Source organism: Schistocerca nitens, chromosome 2, assembly GCF_023898315.1.
Source record: "Schistocerca nitens isolate TAMUIC-IGC-003100 chromosome 2, iqSchNite1.1, whole genome shotgun sequence".
Classification (NCBI taxonomy): Eukaryota; Metazoa; Arthropoda; class Insecta; order Orthoptera; family Acrididae; genus Schistocerca; species Schistocerca nitens.
The window spans coordinates 844,556,940-844,577,067 of NC_064615.1; the positions used below are offsets into that span (position 1 = coordinate 844,556,940).

Genomic DNA, 20,128 nt, shown 5'->3' on the forward strand with positions numbered 1-20,128 from the left:
GTTTTCCGTAAACATCATACAAAAACTGGTACAGGTTGGAGGAAATTACCGTTCACACCAGCTGTTAGTTTGTTCCAAGTAATTACGACTGTCACGCTAGTATTCGAGTTACTGAAGTAACTGGGGAATATTGGTAGCCAAATATTCGTCATTGTACTGACCAGCTTGAACATTCTGTTCTTCATCTGCCGTATTTAATGATCATTGGGATGCACACATACTTCTGTAATGAATCAAATGACGCGCTATTTCCATTTCATCTTAAATTACACTCTGTCACGACAATTTAAAAACGGAGATGAAGTTTCAAAGTTTTGACCTCCAAACTTCAAAAACGAAAACGTTAACTCACAGCAACAACGTTGCAGGTTCTATACCCACATGGGGTCGGAAGAAGTTCTGCTGCTCTGCGAACTGCCTTCAGCGTCACAAAGTACTTCCGCTGTTCACATATCCTCTGTAAAGGTGATTAATAATATTTTCAAATATCCGTTTATAAAAAGAGACGAGCATTAAGAAAGTGTACACTGAAGACACCTCACAAACGGCTTTCGCTTGACGTCTAGCGCCAAGAACAGTTTTTAAAATCAGTTTTTAAATGCAGTCTTTCATATGCCGTAAAGTTACTCCCTATATGTGGTGGTCTGCATTAATTAGCCGCTCGTGAGACTGAGAGAAGTGTTGTTGAAAATTACTGATGCGAAGTTGGTGCATATACTGCGAAGTGTAAAATTTTGCGGAAAGAATCTGTTCGAGGAAAAAGAAATACAAAATACTTCTTTGAGAAGGACTTTTAAAATATTTAGACGCTTCTAAATATGTATGATGCAGAAACACATAACATGAAACCAAGCGTGATTTGACCATCATCCATTTCAGTCGCACAGCAAGAAACTAAGAAACAAGCGACTCAAAAAGTTCGTAGGCTTCCACAATAAGTTTCAGTTTTAATAAAATCATTTTGGGCCTTAGGCTCGTCATTGTGAAACAGTAAAACAACTAAAATATCGTCGTTTCGAGCGTCTTTGTAACGACCCTTTTCAGGGCGACTCAGCGCTGGAAAAGATGGTTTAAACATCAGTATTTTAGTTGTTTTAGTGTTCCATAATGATGCGGGCAAATATCCAAAACTGTATGATTCAAAGTTACTTGAATGTGAAATCGAAAATGGTAGATGCTGAGCACACAATTAAAGGGATTTGCCCTTTAATTTGTGACATGATTGCCCCCTAGAAACCCCCCGACTATTTTGCGGTATATCTAACTTTGTTATGTAAATAAAGAAACTGACAATATTATGCAGGGTGGTTGTTATTCAGAAATGATAATTACGTACATGCATCCCTCAATCTCCGACTTTTATTATGAAAAAGACCATAAAAAAAGCAACCGACGGTAAAGAAGGCAGCCAAGGGCGCAGCAACAGCACCGCCCTGCAGCAGCGCTAGTCAGCCGATGCTAGAGTACTGGTTAATCTTCGTATTTTATTACGCCCCTTAATACTTATTGATAAAACAAATATCGTATCAGATTCATATGGCACCGCTTTGTCGAATGGGCACGTCAAATGCAGTTTTAAAACTCATTTCGTTTGTAACGGGAAACAAACCGACGCTTACTGTCGACACTGGACGCCGCATGAAAGACGTGACGAGAAGTATTTGTGTGTGCTGATGCCAACTGTGTATTGCAAACACGAAATTACAAATAGCTACTAAAAGCACCAGAGAAAATGCGCCTCGAGGAGCAGACGGCCCGCAATAATTTTTTGTCCAGAAGTAAAATATCAAGCAAATGTTGTTTAGCTGCCAGAGATACATTAACCAGAATAATTACGTTTATTGTAACTGTGATCGTTACGAAGCTGTACGTCATTTTCAAATATCACGTTATGTTTTTTATTCGCTAATTCACTTTGTATCAGCCGCGCGGTCTAGGGCGCCTTGTCACGGTCCGCGCGGCTCTCCCGGTCGGAGGTTCGAGTCCTCCCTCGAGCATGGGCGTGTGTCGTCCATAGCGTAATTTAGTTTAAGTTAAATTAAGTAGTGTGCAAGCTTAGGGACCGATGACCAAAGAAGTTTGGTCTCATAAGGTCTTACCACAAATTTTTTTTACCACTTCGTATCATCAATATGTGTGGAGGAAGGTATCACAGTTGAGATATTGCGTGTGTGACTGCCCGCTCGCAGTGGCTACTGGAGAGCGCAGAACTGACGCTTGGCACAGAGAAAGCGGAGTATCGCGACCTGTGTGGGCGCGTCGGCGCACGGTAGCCGCGCCGGCGCCTGATGGACGGCAACCCGCGGCCCACAGCTGGCGACAAGCCGGCCTTGCGGTGTACATCACGGGGCCCCGGCGCGCCGCTCAATGGACCCTTAGCGTCAGCCGTTTACGGTCGCAGCAGGGCGTCGCGTCGCTGGCGGCGGGCGTGGCGCGAGATCTCCCTCTGTGTCGCAGGCCGGGGCGAGCGACTGTTTCAGCAACGGCATGCATCACACGCGGGGACGCCAACTGCGCACCGTAAATCAGCGCCAACAACTGCCGCCTAATTGGACGAGACACTGACGCGGACACGGATGAACATCCACGTGTTCTACTGTAATTAATTCGGGGCCTCGATGTAAACTAGTGATGCCCACTTGATGAAGGAAGTTAGCGAGGAACCCACATACTAATTTGGAGTATTAGCAGATAAAACCTGTCCCTCAGCTTCGTCCAGCGGTTGTGAATTTATCTTTGTATAATGGAGATTGTGTTAACAGTTAGCTGTCACCATCGCGTAGCGCCTTACTTGATACTAATGTAACAAGCTAGGTTGACTGCCGAATCCACATAGTAGAATGCTTTTACGTGCCCGTACTACTGTGACCAACACAATTCAAACAGCAAAAACGCTAAAAGAAAAGAGCTGGCAGCTGCACAGTAAGATACGAAACATCAGAACATCGAACGAAGTTACACAGCCACGAAATACGAAAGTCGTGCTCCTACTCAAAAAAGAAAAAAGGATCTGCTGGTATGTGTGAACTGTTGTTCGTCTAATTTTATCTGCACACTCTCTAAGAGGTAGAGATGTATAGGTTGAAGAACGTTCATAGCTTCTGTCGTGAAAGACGGTTATTGAAACTTCCGAAGAAGACCTACACGAGATGTCCGTAACGCCCTTCAAAGTCGTTGAGCATTTAGCGTTTCAACCAATTAGCACTAAATTCACAGATTAATTAGCTTTTGTTAATATGCGACAGGATATATTTGCATCCGCCATCACAGTAACATCATTGATGCAATACAATCATTTCCTGCTTCGGTGCCGGCCATTGTGGCCGAGCGGTTCTAGGCGCTTCAGTCCGGAACCACGCGGCTGCTACGGTCGCAGGTTCGAATCCTGCCTCGGGCATGGATGTGTGTAATGTCCTTAGGTTAGTTACGTTTAAGTAGTTCTAAGTCTAGGAGACTGATGACCTCAGTTATTAAGTACCATAGTGCTTAGAGCCATTTGAACCATTAGAACCTCCTTCGGTCCTCTTCTGACATTCACATTCTCACTGATTGATTTGATCTGATATAAACATGGAGACAAAAAAACAGTAGATTTAGCTCCCTGCTACCCATACCGACACTAACCATGTGTTGTATCTCTCCCTGTGACTCTAGTAAATCCAGCCAGTGCCCTTGAAGAGTAGTAGTAGGTCTCCGTTAGCGACAATTTCTTCAGGATTTAGTGACCCACATGTTTTGAGTCTTGTGACGTCCAGTGCTTGGGATTGAAAAATTTAAGTAGTGAAGTTTCACACCCTGTACAACGTAGTCTGCACTTAGCGGGTTCTTTGTTCTCGTCGTGTTCAAATGTTTCTTCAAGTTCCGATAGCCATTTATTAAACTAACCTTGAGTTCACTCCACATCCTGTTCAAAATGGTTCAAATGGCTCTGAGCACTATGGGACTTAACATCTGTCGTCATCAGTCCCCTAGAACTTAGAACTACTTAAACCTAACTAACCTAAGGACATCACACACATCCATGCCCGAGGCAGGATTTGAACCTGCGACCGTAGCAGTCGCGCGGTTCCGGACTGCGCTCCTAGAACCGCTAGATCACCGCGGCCGGCCATCCTGTTCAAGCACGGAATTACAGACCTTCGGCATCGAATGGTTGTCATGTTTCTTTTTTAATTTTATTTTTTATGTTTTTTTATATTTTTTCTAGTCTTTCTGATCCAGCTACGTAGTTTAGATTTTGCATTCCCGTAGTAATTTCTGTCAACTCTTCTCGCGGAGAATATCACCGATCTCGGTAAAATATTTTAAAATTGAATTAAAAACAGCCTTGACCGCAATAAAGTATTTATTGACAATGGTAACCGGTTTCGCTCAAAATGGACTATCTTCAGACACGCACGCCATGACGGCAGGCTCTGACGGTGAACAGAGATCCACGAATCTCAACTGCTGCTCGACGTTCGTGGATCCAAGATACATTCTGCGACCACCGCTACAGCCTGCCCTCATGTTGTATATGGTCTGAAGATGGTCATATTTTAATCGAAACCGGTTATATGGTCTGAAGATGGTCATATTTTAATCGAAACCGGTTATATTTACGAAATAGTGTTTTATTGATGTCAAGACTGTTTTCAATTCAATTTTAAAACGTCAGGTTTCGGTCCATAAATTCATTACAATTCATATCTACACTCCTGGAAATTGAAATAAGAACACCGTGAATTCATTGTCCCAGGAAGGGGAAACTTTATTGACACATTCCTGGGGTCAGATACATCACATGATCACACTGACAGAACCACAGGCACATAGACACAGGCAACAGAGCATGCACAATGTCGGCACTAGTACAGTGTATATCCACCTTTCGCAGCAATGCAGGCTGCTATTCTCCCATGGAGACGATCGTAGAGATGCTGGATGTAGTCCTGTGGAACGGCTTGCCATGCCATTTCCACCTGGCGCCTCAGTTGGACCAGCGTTCGTGCTGGACGTGCAGACCGCGTGAGACGACGCTTCATCCAGTCCCAAACATGCTCAATGGGGGACAGTTGCGGAGATCTTGCTGGCCAGGGTAGTTGACTTACACCTTCTAGAGCACGTTGGGTGGCACGGGATACATGCGGACGTGCATTGTCCTGTTGGAACAGCAAGTTCCCTTGCCGGTCTAGGAATGGTAGAACGATGGGTTCGATGACGGTTTGGATGTACCGTGCACTATTCAGTGTCCCCTTGACGATCACCAGTGGTGTGCGGCCAGTGTAGGAGATCGCTCCCCACACCATGATGCCGGGTGTTGGCCCTGTGTGCCTCGGTCGTATGCAGTCCTGATTGTGGCGCTCACCTGCACGGCGCCAAACACGCATACGACCATCATTGGCACCAAGGCAGAAGCGACTCTCATCGCTGAAGACGACACGTCTCCATTCGTCCCTCCATACACGCCTGTCGCGACAACACTGGAGGCGGGCTGCACGATGTTGGGGCGTGAGCGGAAGACGGCCTAACGGTGTGCGGGACCGTAGCCCAGCTTCATGGAGACGGTTGCGAATGGTCCTCGCCGATACCCCAGGAGCAACAGTGTCCCTAATTTGCTGGGAAGTGGCGGTGCGGTCCCCTACGGCACTGCGTAGGATCCTACGGTCTTGGCGTGCATCCGTGCGTCGCTGCGGTCCGGTCCCAGGTCGACGGGCACGTGCACCTTCCGCCGACCACTGGCGACAACATCGATGTACTGTGGGCCGGCCGCGGTGGTCTAGCGGTTCTGGCGCTGCAGTCCGGAACCGCGGGACTGCTACGGTCGCAGGTTCGAATCCTGCCTCGGGCATGGGTGTGTGTGATGTCCTTAGGTTAGTTAGGTTTAAGTAGTTCTAAGTTCTAGGGGACTTATGACCTAAGATGTTGAGTCCCATAGTGCTCAGAGCCATTTGAACCATTTTTTTGATGTACTGTGGAGACCTCACGCCCCTCGTGTTGAGCAATTCGGCGGTACGTCCACCCGGCCTCCCGCATGCCCACTATACGCCCTCGCTCAAAGTCCGTCAACTGCACATACGGTTCACGTCCGCGCTGTCGCGGCATGCTACCAGTGTTAAAGACTGCGATGGAGCTCCGTATGCCACGGCAAACTGGCTGACACTGACGGCGGCGGTGCACAAATGCTGCGCAGCTAGCGCCATTCGACGGCCAACACCGCGGTTCCTGGTGTGTCCGCTGTGCCGTGCGTGTGATCATTGCTTGTACAGCCCTCTCGCAGTGTCCGGAGCAAGTATGGTGGGTCTGACACACCGGTGTCAATGTGTTCTTTTTTCCATTTCCAGGAGTGTATATATAAAAAAGCCAGACGTTTCATCATGAAGTATCTTCGTTAACATTAAAACAGCACAGGACGTAACAGTGTATATCAAGAGAACAGTGTTAAATATAATCCCTGTGTACGACATGTTGTCATATATATATATATTTTTTTACCAGACTTTTTTTTATACATACAGATACGAACTGTAATATTTTTACGAAGCCCCATGCAGTCACGTTTCCTGCATGTGATCGCATTGTAAAGGTAAAGTTCTCCATTCTGAATCTGTTGATCACAGACGAACCAATCGGGCCCGATCGATCTGCGTTACATCTATGCCTATGGCGTCACTGGACACCATGTGCTCAGCACTCCAATTTCCCGGTCGTTGTCGGGTTTCTTGACCGTGTAACTGCTACTAACCTGTCGAGCAGCTCCTCAGATTGTGTCACGAGGCTGAGACACCCCGTATCAGTCCTCCCAGCAAAGAAGAATCCCTGACAGTATCAGGAACCGAACCCGGGTTCTCCGCACCACAGTCGGCTACGGAGGCGAACGAGATCACATTATGCCATTCGTTTTACGAAACTGATTTGCATTTCGTTGATCCGGATTGACGCCAGCTGTTTTGAACACATGAAAATTTTTGTCAGACCATGACTGGAACATGAATGTTCCACTTATCGTGAGCGGTCCCTTTAAACACAGGGGCTAGCCGAGCACGCCACCAGGACCGACCCAAACTTCCATATCAGCAGTAAATTGCATAAATGCTTTGTGAGATGCTGCGGCATTTTTAACGCACTCAAAAACTGATGAAGTCGTGACCGCTTATTTATTAATTTTATACTGCCTTACTGGTTTCAGCCTTACACCACTCCCAAATGCTCAAAATATCTATAATACATTCTTAGGGTAAACGAAACAGGATGCAGACTGAGAGGGCATCAAATAATATACACCAGGTACTTTGTACCGAAGTTTGATAAATTCATTTTCGTTTCACCTAACACTGTGTCATGGTTATTTTTAGCCTTTGGGAATGACGTAACGCCGATTCTGTAAGGCAGAATAAAATTAATAAATACAGTGGTCAGGACTAGTATCAGTTTCTAAGTACATGAAACTTCTCTATGCCACGGAGTCCACAATCCTTACGCTCGCACATTTCGTGTTTCCTCACAGGGACGGAGATATATTTTATCGCCAGTTGGCCCCTTCGAGGCATGGATACGTCATTTATTGTTACAATGTCTGTATTTGTGGAGTGTCTGTATCTTCACGTTACAATGTTGTGTTAGCTGAAGAGCCAACACCGTGTTACGAGAGGAGGCCGAAATGCACGCGTTTTAGCTCACGCAGGCTGGCGTGAGGAGGGAAGAACTATATTGACGTGAGGTGTGGAACATGACAAGGAATGAGAATTCAGAAAGCGAATGTAATTAGTTGGATACTTAGCTTTAATCCATTAAGGATGAACGTCGCTCTTGACGGTACATGATTCACAATATTGTCTGTTCAGAATACATTAATAGTAACTGAATACGGCGCCTTGCTAGGTCGTAGCAAATGACGTAGCTGAAGGCTATGCTAAACTGTCGTCTCTGCAAATGAGAGCGTATGTAGACAGTGAACTATCGCTAGCAAAGTCGGCTGTACAACTGGGACGAGTGGTAGGGAGTCTCTCTAGACTAGACCTGCCGTGTGGCGGCGCTCGGTCTGCAATCACTGATAGTGGCGACACGCGGGTCCGACGTATACTAACGGACCGCGGCCGGTTTAAATGCTACCACCTAGCAAGTGTGGTGTCTGGCGGTGACACTACAACAATGTGCTTCATACATGCAATCAAGCCTGGACATTATAGTATCAATATAAAAAAGTGTATAAACACGGACATTTTAACCATCAGTGATATATCCATACGTTTTATCACAATAGTGGAAATAATAGAAAATGTGCAGTCAAATGGTGATACAGTTTTCATTTAAAAAATGGTAAGCATTGGGTTGTGTGTGTATGAGTGTGTATGTTTGTTTGTTGCAGTCTCATTTGCGTAACAAATTGTGTTTGATTTTCATTCAGTAGATGCCGGAATGGTTTATGTTCGTAAGCCAGAAATAAATGAAAAATGTAACAGAGGGCTATTGTGTTGGCGGTGCAGGCCACGCTAGTTCGTGGGCGCAGTCGGGCTACCCCACGGCGTACAACGCGGCAGCAGCCGCCGGCTACGGCGCAGCGGCAGCGGCCGAGGCGGCTGCGGCGGCGGCCGTGGCCGGGGGCGGCGTGGGCGGCGGCGTCGGCGTGGGCGGCGTGGCGCAGGCGGCGGGCGGCGGCGCCGCGGTGGCGCAGTTCGGCGGCTACCACGGCGCCGGGAGCGGCGCCGCAGCGCAGCACTGCCAGGCGTCGCCCTGGACGCGGCCGCACCCCCAGCACCCGCAGCCCGTGCAAACCAAGCAGGAGGTGTCGGCCGCCGCCGCCGCGGCCGCCGCCTGCTGGCCCGACAACTACAGGTAAACCACGCCTCTCCTTGCGGCTGCGCTGTTGCTAAATCACTTTGAAATACAGGCTGACTGTTCCGTATGAACAGAAAATCTAACGACACACAGATAATGCTGAAAGACGTCGAAAAAATTACATAGTATTTTTCACGCTAATCAATATGAGGGGCTTTTAATAAGGAACGCAAGACATTTTCTTTTCTGAAAACAGGTTGGTTTTATTAAAACTGTGTGCCGGACCGAGATTCGAACTCGGGACCTTTGCCTTTCGCGGGCAAGTGCTTTACCGACTGAGCTACCCAAGCACGACTCACGCCCCGTCCTCACAGCTGTACTTCTGCCAGTACCTCGTCTCCTACCTTCCAAACTTTACAGAAGCTCTCCTGCGAACCTTGCAGAACTAGCACTCCTGAAAGAAAGGATATTGCGGAGACATGGCTCAGTCGGTAGGGCTCTTGCCCGCGAAAGGCAAAGGTCCCGAGTTCGAGTCTCGGTCCGGCACACAGTTTTAATCTGCCAGGAAGTTTCATATCAGCGCACACTCCGCTGTAGAGTGAAAATTTCATTCTAGGTTGGTATTATTCAGGATTCCAATACACGGTATTATTCCCCATTCTGTTGGTTACAAAACCCTGTTTTCCAACATAACCTCCGTTCAATGTCACGGCCTCACGTCTCCTTGCTGAGAAGGCCTCTATGCACGCATGATACCACTCTGCTTGCCGAAGTCGGAGCCAACATCTCGCTGCATCAATAACCTCCCCATCATCCACGTATTGCTTCTCGCGGAGTACATCCTACATTGGACCAAACAGATGGAAACCGGAAGGACTGAGATCCTAGTTTTAGGGTGGGTAACGAAGAACAGCCTAATGAAATTTTGTGCGCTCCTCTCGAATGCGTAGACTTGAGTGAGGCCTTGCATTGTCATGGAGAAGAAGCTGGTATGCAATTTTGTGGCGTGGAACACGCTCAAGTCGTTTCTTCAGTTTCCTGAGCGTAGCACAATACATTTCAGAGTTGATCGTTGCACCATGAGGGAGGACATCAAACAGAATATCCCCTTCAGAGTCCCAGAAGACCGTCGCCATGACTTTAGCGGCTGAGGGTGCGGCTTTGAACTTTTTCTTCGGACGAGAGGTGGTGTGGCACAACTCTAAGGATTGCCGTTTTGTTTCCAGTTCGAAGTGATAAACCCTTGCATCGCCATTGTTCGACAAAAAATTGTCGCGATGAACTTCATAACGCGCAAGCAATTCTGCACAGAAGGTCCTGTGTTGCTCTTATGGTCTGCTGTTAGCCTGCCAGGAACCCAGAGGGCATATACCAGCCGGTGGACGTGTCTACCAGCACTGTCAACAGTGAACATAGCTGCGCAGCGAGGTGTTCGGTTGTGATCCTTCAGTAACCTCCAATCAGAGTGTCTGCACGCCCCAACACCGCAGGAATAACAGCTGTATGCGGCCGGCCGGCACGTGGGAGATCGGACAGTTCTGGGCTACCATTTTCGGATGATGACAGACGCCTCGCCCAACGACTCACCGTGCCTTTGTTCACTGCCGTAGACATTCTGAGCACCTCAGAATATCTGCGATGCTCTGGTTTTCCGCCAACAGGACCTCAATGAAAGCTCTGCTTGGAACGTTTCTCCGTTCAGACGCTATTTTTAAGGCTACGGATAGCTCCGCCACCTATCGGAATTTCACGAAACTATAGGGACTGATGCAAGAATATTCCATGATCTCCCACAATAAATTACGAATTTTTTCAACTGAAATTGGGCAAGAAAAAATGTATTGCATTACTTAGTGAACGCCTCTCATAGTTACGGATGTCGTGGCCCGATAGTTGAATGGGCGCCGGCACGGTAACTAAGCGTGTTCGGTCACAGAGCTGGTTGGCCTCTGTAATAAAAAACTGCCGTCCTAAGCGGCCCGGGTTGGATTCCGAGCTGGGTCGGAGATTTTCCGCTCAGCGACTGGGTGTTCTGTTGTCTTCATCATCATTTCATCCCCATCCGGTGCGCAGGTCGCCCAATGTGGCGTCGAATGCAATAAGACCTGCCCAGTCAGTGGCCTCCCGGCCATTGACGCCAAACGCTCATTTCCATATCCATAGTTGCGGATGAATTCTCTTTTTCTGTACAGCCAAATAGCTAACTGAAAAAAACGACTAAAATTTCGTATCTAAAATGATAGCATTATAAAGATTTTATGGGGCGCCTTTCTTTAAGAGAACCACATTGATCGCAAAATACACGATAAATATCAATATTGAACCAAGCAGAAGTAGGCTGAAACTTTAGAAACACGGTTATTCTGCTGCACTTAACCGGTGAGCTGCTAGGTGAGTGGCGTCCATCTAAGTTGCATACTTCGCACAGTGAACGCTTTCACGACTGGTTGTCGTAATTGCTGGTGAAGCTTCCACACTGTATGGTTGTCGTCCGTCAGAGGTGCTCCTGGTTGCTTTGAGTCTTGCCGACTGACGGGTCGGACGTCAGAGAGAGACATAACTATCTGGAAAATGGCAGAGGTAATACTTATCAAAGATGAAACTTAACTATCGAGCTGTCATCTGCCAAAGATTATCTGTCGATTCTGTGGAGCTACTATCTATGGCATCTTCAGTTGTGTTAAAACTGTCGCTATTCTTATGTATTCCGCTCGCTCCTCTTACAGCCCTTGAGAGTAATTCATCATAGTAGACAAAATTTTGGTTTCGGAAAACCTCACACCGTAATCTGCTGACTAAAGAGCGTGTTATTCAACAACTGATTTCTCTTCCTTTCCCGCCGGCCGGAGTGGCCGTGCGGTTCTATGCTCTACAGTCTGGAGCCGAGCGACCGCTACGGTCGCAGGTTCGAATCCTGCCTCGGGCATGGATGTGTGTGATGTCCTTAGGTTAGTTAGGTTTAGTTCTAAGTTCTAGGCGACTGATGACCTCAGATGTTAAGTCCCATAGTGCTCAGAGCCATTTGAACCATTTGAACCATTCTTCCTTCCCCCAGCCGGCGGCGGTGACCGAGCGGTTCTAGGCGCTTCATTCCAGAACCCCGCGACTGCTACGGTCGCAGGTTTGAATCCTGCATCGGGCATGGATGTGTGTGATGTCCTTAGGTTAGTTAGGTTTACGTACTTCTAAGTTGTAGGGGACTGATGACCTCAGATGTTAAGTCCCTAGTGCTCAGAGTCATTTGAATCTTCCTTCCATAGTCGACAAAGGCTTTCCTTCAGACTTCTATATTCACGCTTCTCTCTATAGTTCCAGTATAGATCTTGATGCAAGTAAGTACCCTGCACGCCCACGGAGAAGGGCTTCTATCCTTTTCTATCCATTATAGATCTGAAGGCTTGGCTTATTTTCTTTGTTGGTCTAAAAACTGTCCCTGTGTTATTTTCTGTAACAACTCACTGAGTTGTAGAGTTACATTTTTAATAAAAGGAAAAAAACTGTGTTCTTCCATTGTCATTTTCAATCCTTATCCTACTTACTTACACCCAAAACTCTATTTACTTTTTTTCCGCCGAATATTTCCGACTCGGACGAGTAAGTCTCCCGCAAGGCTACTCTGTTCTGACCTCACTGCCTACAACTGTTAGATACGACCGCAGGTATCTGCCGAAGAACACTGGTGTATCTGTAAATATTTTACGTTAAATATTAAACTGCTGGAAATATAAAAATCGAATAGAATTTCTCCTTCACAAATTACCTGTAATTTCTGCAGGCGACGTTCGTGTATTCATCGAACAACACCACATACAGTAGCATCACATAGTATATTAGTCATATTTTTTGCTTTATTGATTTAGGCTGTTTTGCTACACCGAGGATATATACTACTACATTATTCATGTTGGCAGCTGTTAACAGTTCTACAATAACTACGGCGCTACAAAGCGTTCAGTGTGTTCTCTATTGTTCGTGACTATTTCGTCCCGTGAGTTTATGTATATCGAGAAAGCCTTAGCGTTTGACTGTAAGGAAGCCCTGATTAAAGGAACCTTCTCCCCGAAAGCAAAATTACGTGTGATATCTGATACGAAATCGAGAAACACCCTGTATCGAACTTGATATGAAGGCCGTAGAATTTGTTGAAAACTAGAACGGTGAGAGAAATACCACATGCGAACTACTTTACATGAGTATAAAAATAGCATGCAGTCTTGGCACGGCTTCCAGTAACAGTGAGGCGTAAGGCATCGTGTTATCGTAACACAGAGGCTCTGCTGGGCTCTCAGTATATCTTTTCTGACTGTAACGTGTCCATGAGGGGCTTTATAAAAACAAACATTCAGACGCTACACAAAACACGTGACACCGCATATCTTACCGCACTGCAGAGAATACACAACACGCCTTTAAATTATCGTCGTGTCACGTCCGCCTTTGTATTCCAGTGCGACCTGCTCCAGCGGACTGCTGAATGAGCATCTGGCCGTATTCACGCGCTCTCCGCTATTGCAACCGGCGTGGAGCTGATCGCCGAACGAATTGTTCACCCGCCATCTCACGCTCACAATGAACGCATAAACTTCCAACGGACGCGATCTGTGTTGGTGTACGGACATATCTGACGAAAATCATTCCCGTGTGAGGTGTGCTTTCATAAGCTTCAGTTTCGAATCAAGATCATTCTCCTGCTTGCCCTTCTTGTAGTAGGTGCTTTTACTTCCAATTAAAATGGCAATGCCAAGCCGACACCAGGAAAGCATGTGTGTCAATCAGGATTCCAGTTGAACTTTCTGGAAAATTAAAACTATGATGTTTAGAGAAGTGGCAGACTGAAGCTTCATGACGAACAGTGAAGCGTTGTCTGATGGCTCATTTAGTAGAATTTTGAATCTCCGTAGGAGGTTGCAACAGGCTGCTGGACCTGGTTTCGAAACGGATACCTTGCGTTTTGCGGACCTTGCCGACTGAGGTCTCATGCACTGTCACAACCCGCCCGTAAAGCGTTACTTCTGCTCGTACCTCTGTAAGTATGAAAATTATTGTAAGTATGGCTCCTTTTTTCTCGGTCTTCAGACTTTTGACTCATATGGTGCCACCCACTCCATAATTTGCCCTCAACGTTTCGACTTCACTATCACATCAAAAAGAGTGTACCTAGGGATATTTAGGAGTGTTTAAATTTCGCGTACAGACGTATGACACAAGTGACACCCAATCACTTGACCACGGTCGAAGTCCGTTCGTTCCGTGGAGCGCCCTATTCTGCTTTCTCACGATGTCTAGTGACTACTGAGGTCGCTGATATGGAGTACCTGACACTAGATGGCAGCACAATGCACATAATATGAAAAACGTATGTTTCAGGGAGTGTCCGGTAATTTTTTAATCACATAGTGTATCCCTCCCATATCGATACCCATTTGTTCTTCTATCACTTCATCAGACAGTTTCTTCCCCTCGTAGAAGCCTTCATTGTACTCTTTCCACTCATCCACTGCGTGCAACAGTGTAATTCCTCTTACAGTCTTATTGTCGGCGCCTTTACTTTCAATTTCATCAAATACGTTTTGACTGTATGCTGAATCAATCCTTCCGACGCATATTTCTTTTTTTTTTATTGATGCTTTACAGTCTAGTATATGATCTCGGAATCACTGTCTGACCATGACGTATGGTAGCTGGTTCAAATTGTTCAAATGGCTCTGAGCACTATGGGACTTAACTGCTGAGGTCATCAGTCCCTTAGAACTTAGAACTACTTAAACCTAACTAACCTAAGGACATCACACACATCCATACCCAAGGCAGGATTCGAATCTGCGACCGTAACAGTCGCGCGGCTCCAGACTGTAGCGCCTAGAACCGCTCGGCCACTTCGACCGGCATGGTAGCTGGAATTTTCTCTTGCCCCTGGGCCTTTTCCAAGTGTACTTTTTCCTCCTGTTAATTTTGAACAGTGTATTCGCTATTACTAGCCGAATTTTATCGCAAAACTGAGTCTTTGTTCTCACTCATTTCTACTATCGGGCCCATATTCTCCCGTAACTCTCTCTTCAACTCCTTCCCCTACTACCAAGTTCCAACCATCCGTGATTATTGGCGTTTCATTTCCCTTTACTATTGTTGCCGTCGTTAGTTTGTCATCGATTCTGATGAAAACAATCCGATCACGGAACTGTTCGTAGTAAATCACACTTGCTGTACCTTCCTGTCCACGACGAATCCCCTCCCGATACACCATTTACTGCTTCTGTTGATATTATCTTACGTTCGTCTTGCCAGAAACACTTATCTTCCCTCCATTTGACTTCACTGACTTTCTCCACGCCATATCCGTTGTATCTTGATTGAGGTTTTGTATTTCCCTTTACAGAGTCTCGATAAAATGCCGTATGTCCTTCACTGTCTCTATATTGAGAACAGGGCCGACTGGTTAGTTGCTGAAAGATCTACACAGTGTGAAATCACTTTCATGCACAAAAGATTGTTAGAAGTGAAAGACGTGTTAGCCGATTTCAAGGACGGACCGGATAAGCCTATTTCTATTCTCCAACCATTATGATGTTAATACACTACTGGCCATTAAAACTGCTACACCACGAAGATGACGTGCTACAGACGCGAAATTTAACCGACTGGAAGAAGATGCTGTAATATGCAAATGATTAGCTTTTCACAGCATTCACACAAGGTTGGCGCCGGTGGCGACACCTACAACGTGCTGACATGAGGAAAGTTTCCAACAGATTTCTCATACACAAACAGCAGTAGACCGGCGTTGCCTGGTGAAACGTTGTTGTGATGCCTCGAGTATGGAGGAGAAATGCGTACCATCACGTTTCCGACTTTGATAAAGGTCGGATTGTAGCCTATCGCGATTGCGGTTTATCGTATCGCGACATTGCTGCTCGCGTTTGTCGAGATCGAATGACTATTAGCAGAATATGGAATAGGTGGGTTCAGGAGGGTAATACGGAACGCCGTGCTGGATCCCAACGGTCTCGTATCACTAGCAGTCGAGATGATAGGCATCTTATCCGCATGGCTGTAACGGATCGTGCAGCCACGTCTCGATCCCTGAGTCAACAGATGGGGACGTTTGCAAGACAACAACCATCTGCACGAACAGTTCGACGACGTTTGCAGCAGCATGGACTATCAGCTCGGAGACCATGGCTGCGGTTACCCTTGACGCTGCATCACAGATAGGAGCGCCTGCGATGGTGTACTCAACGACGAACCTGGGTGCACGAATGCCAAAACGTCCTTTTTTCGGATGAATCCAGGTTCTGTTTACAGCATCATGACGGTCGCATCCGTGTTTGGCGATATCCCGGTGAACGCACATTGGAAGCGTGTATTCGTCATCGCCATACTGGCGTATAACCCGGCGTGCTGGTATGGGGTGCCATTGTTCCCACGTCTCGGTCACCTCTTGTTCGCATTGACGGTACTTTGAACAGTGGACGTTACATTTCAGATGTGTTACGACCAGTGGCTCTACCCTTCATTCGACATTTGCGAAACCCTACATTACAGCAGGATAATGCACGACCGCATGTTGCAGGTCCTGTACGGGCCTTTCTGGATACAGTAAATGTTCGGCTGTTGCCCTGGCCAGCACATTTTCCAGATCTCTCACCAATTGAAAACGTCTGGTAAATGGTGTCCGAGCAATTGCCTCGTCACAATACGCTAGTCACTACTCTTGATGAACTGTGGTATCGTGTTGAAGCTGCATGGGCAGCTGCACCTGTACACGCCATCCAAGCTCTGTGTGACTCTATGCCCAGACGTATCAAGGCCGTTACTACGTCCAGAGGTGTTTTTTTCTGGGTACTGATTTCTCAGGATCTATGCACCCAAATTGCGCGAAAATGTAAATACATGTCAGTTCTAGTATAATATATTTGTCCAATGAATACCCGTTTATCATCTGCATTTCTTCATGGTGTAGCAATTTTAATGGCCAGTAGTGTAAAACTGAACAAAAATAGCCACTACACCTTGGAGTAGCGGTATACGTGTCGCAGCGATAAAATATGTCGGAAAGTTTTCGGACTCGTGGATGAGACGTGCAAAGCACGCTTTATGGTGGATGTGCGGTCCACGGAGGCCCGGGAAGAGTTATCGGTCCGTGGGCCGCGCCAGGAGAGAATATTGAAAGGTGACGTGAGGCGTGCCAGGTAATCGCTGGCCGCGGCGGCGCCTTTGAAGCTGCAGCGGTAATTAGCACGTCGCCTTCATTAGCCGCCCCACGTGGCTAGTCGGGGCCACACCGCCCGTGCCCACGCGCGTGCGGTCGCGGAGCTGCACGCCTAACGACCGCGAACAGCACGCTCACAAAAACTTTCTGTGTGATTTGCTGTCCATCTCGATAGCACCCTGATAACGGTGCGTTCTGTCTATTCAAGGCATCGACAGAGTGGCTTGCTAGTTTTCATTAGTATCAAGAGAGAGACTGGCACAGTATTTCCAGCAATGCAAGATAGTGCAATAAGATGTATATAATGTTGTAGTAATAATGGTAATGTTGTAATGCATGGCACACCGATTAAGTAGCTAGATGTAAACACTACGAAGCAAAACGAAATGGACTGAGCACATAAAAACAGTAGTAGGGAGAGTGAGTGGAATAGTTATATTTGTTGGGTGAATTCTGTGGAAGTGTAGTTCATATCTTAAATAAATCACTTCAAAATTTCTGTCTGAAAACCATATGTGAAACAATTGATTTCAGTAAAGCAAATTCTTTCTGTACCATTACATAATAACACAGCCATCTTCTCAAAATCATTTTATGTATCAGGAACACGACTGTAGAACATCTTCCTCAAAGTCATGGAGAAATTACGCTCCTTTTCACCCTCAAAAAGCAGTAAACGATCACAATAGCTGTCTGTTCCACATACGTGTCTCCAGCTCACTCTGTCTGAACCCTACCCCATCTTCCTACCCCACTTCAGCTCGGAGCACCTTACCACCCTACGCTTCCGAACAGTGTTCTCTACTGCAACAGCCTGCTCTTCCACAACAGTCCCTGTCACTGCCAACTCAGTCTTTTCCTCTATTAATGTCGATTCTGTTTCTGACGCTGTTGAATATCGTTTCAGATGTGCTAAACTAATTATTACACTGCTGGCCACCTTAAACGCAACACCAAGAAAGACAAGAGGTAGCACAACAAGATTTATTTTGTAGATAACATGTTGACCAAGTATCAAATGATTACGTTTACAGACGTCTGTGACATGTGGTTCCTGCCAGAATCAGTAGCCAGAGTTGGAGATCACCGCTGCCACACGTCTCGGCATTGAGTCAAAGAGACGTTGGATGTGTTCCTGGGGTACAGCAGCCCAAGCAGCTTCCACACGTTGCCAAAGATCATCTGCTGTGGCAGCTGGGGATGTAATCTGGGTCACTCGTTGAGCAACCATGGACCAAATGTTTTCTATCGGCGAAAGATCCGGAGAGCGAGCCGGCCAGGGAAGCAATTCAATCTGGTTATTGACGAAGAACCTTTGGACAATGCGTGCCACGTGTGGTCGCGCATTATCCTGTTGAAATATGGCTGTGGCCGAGCCCTGAAGGTAAGGAAGGACAACTGGCTCCAGCACCTCGGATATGTAGCGCCGGCTATTTAAAGTACCGGCAATGCGTACTAGAGGCGTGCGAGAGTAATATCCAATACCTCCCCATACCATAAAACCCGGTGCAAGACCAGTGTGGCGGTGCATAATGCAACTGTCCAGCATCCTCTCTCCACGGTGTCTTCACACTCGAATCCGACCATCGTGGTGCTGCAGACAGAAGCGTGCCTCGTCAGTAAAGACAACGTCATTCCATTCTGCCGTCCACATCCGTCTGTCATCTCGCCATTGGCGACGGAGACGTCTGTGGTTCTGCGTCAATGGTAGACGAAGCAATGGACGTCTTGCGGACAGACCACTCTGCTGTAAACGGCGTCGAATGGTACGCGCAGACACTGGATGATGCGTTACAGACGCAATGTGCTGTGCTATGGTTCGGGATGTCACTGAGCGATCCGTCACTGCCATGCGCACAATTTGCCCATCAGCACGTGCAGTGGTACACCGAGGTGAATGCGATCGACCACGTCGGTCCGTCGTACCCTCCTGCATCCAACGGTCACATATCCGCATTACAGTTGTTTGGTTTCGTCCAACACGACTAGCGATTTCTCTGTATGATAATCCACAATCTCGGTAAGCCACTATCCTTCCTCTGTCGAACTCGGATACTTGATCAAAAGATGTTCGCTGTTGTCTACGAGGCATAACTGATCGTCTTGTGAAACAACCACAAGGTAAACACACGTGCCGAACGTACACTCGTCGAAATCGCCAAGCCTTAAATGGCGCTATGAGGTGGCGCCACAGGCGCGCGTGATATGCGTCTGCGCTGAAATTCTAATCAGTTGCATATCTCATCGCTGCAAACCCATGGTGTAAATTTAACTTGATTCGGATGCTTCCTTCAGGGTGTTGCATTTACGGTGGCCAGCAGTGTATTATGATTAATGTCTGTTACTATTATTACTTGCTTTGGTAATTGTATCATCGTGATAATATAACACCCGTATTTAACTCAACAACTAAGATAAAGTATAGTAGTCTTATATATATGGTTCAAATGGCTCTGAGCACTATGGGACTTAACATCTGTGGTCATCAGTCCCCTAGAACTTAGAACTACTTAAAACTAACTAACCTAAGGACATCACACACATCCATGCCCGAGGCAGGATTCGAACCTGCGACCGTAGCAGTCGAGCGGTTCCGGACTGCGCGCCTAGAACCGCGAGACCACCGCGGCCGGCAGTAGTCTTATATATATATATATATATATATATATATATATATATATATATATATATATATATATATATCCTCGTTCTCTGTAAGAGATGGCCAAAAGGCTCCAACCTGGTCAACCTAAATGAAACAGTGCGTAAAATCGTTCCTGAGTATTTTTCTGTTTGGGGTCCTAACCAAGTGAAAAACTAAGTTACGTTTAGAGCATAAAATGATAGGTTAACTCCCACCAAAATTTATCATCAACATCGTTTGGTTGCAGATGACAAACTACCTGTAAAAAATAATGCTCAAGTGGTCTTGCAAAACCATGCAAACCCAATGTAAAGGTATTAACTAAAAGAAAAAAATTGTTGCTCGAACTAAATATTTCCGTAATTTTGTAATCATTTAGTATAAATGTTCACATTACAGACTAAATAAAACAGAAACCCACTGATGAGGGCGCAGAGGTGCTGAAATTAATTTGGGAACTTGAGAAAAAACAGTGTTTTGCATAACTGGCGGACCTTACATCCAACAATTTTAACTGC

General features: G+C 46.5%; 1 protein-coding gene across 1 annotated transcript in view; it reads left to right on the forward strand.

Annotated features, from left to right (window-relative positions):
* LOC126235383 (protein gooseberry-like) overlaps positions 1 to 20,128 on the forward strand; it is a 257,204-nt gene that overhangs the window by 202,173 nt on the left and 34,903 nt on the right. The window contains exons 6-7 of the mRNA XM_049944106.1: positions 8,466 to 8,505; positions 8,680 to 8,814. Of these exons, the coding sequence (XP_049800063.1) occupies positions 8,466 to 8,505; positions 8,680 to 8,814 (175 nt within the window). The remainder of the gene's footprint in view (positions 1 to 8,465; positions 8,506 to 8,679; positions 8,815 to 20,128) is intronic.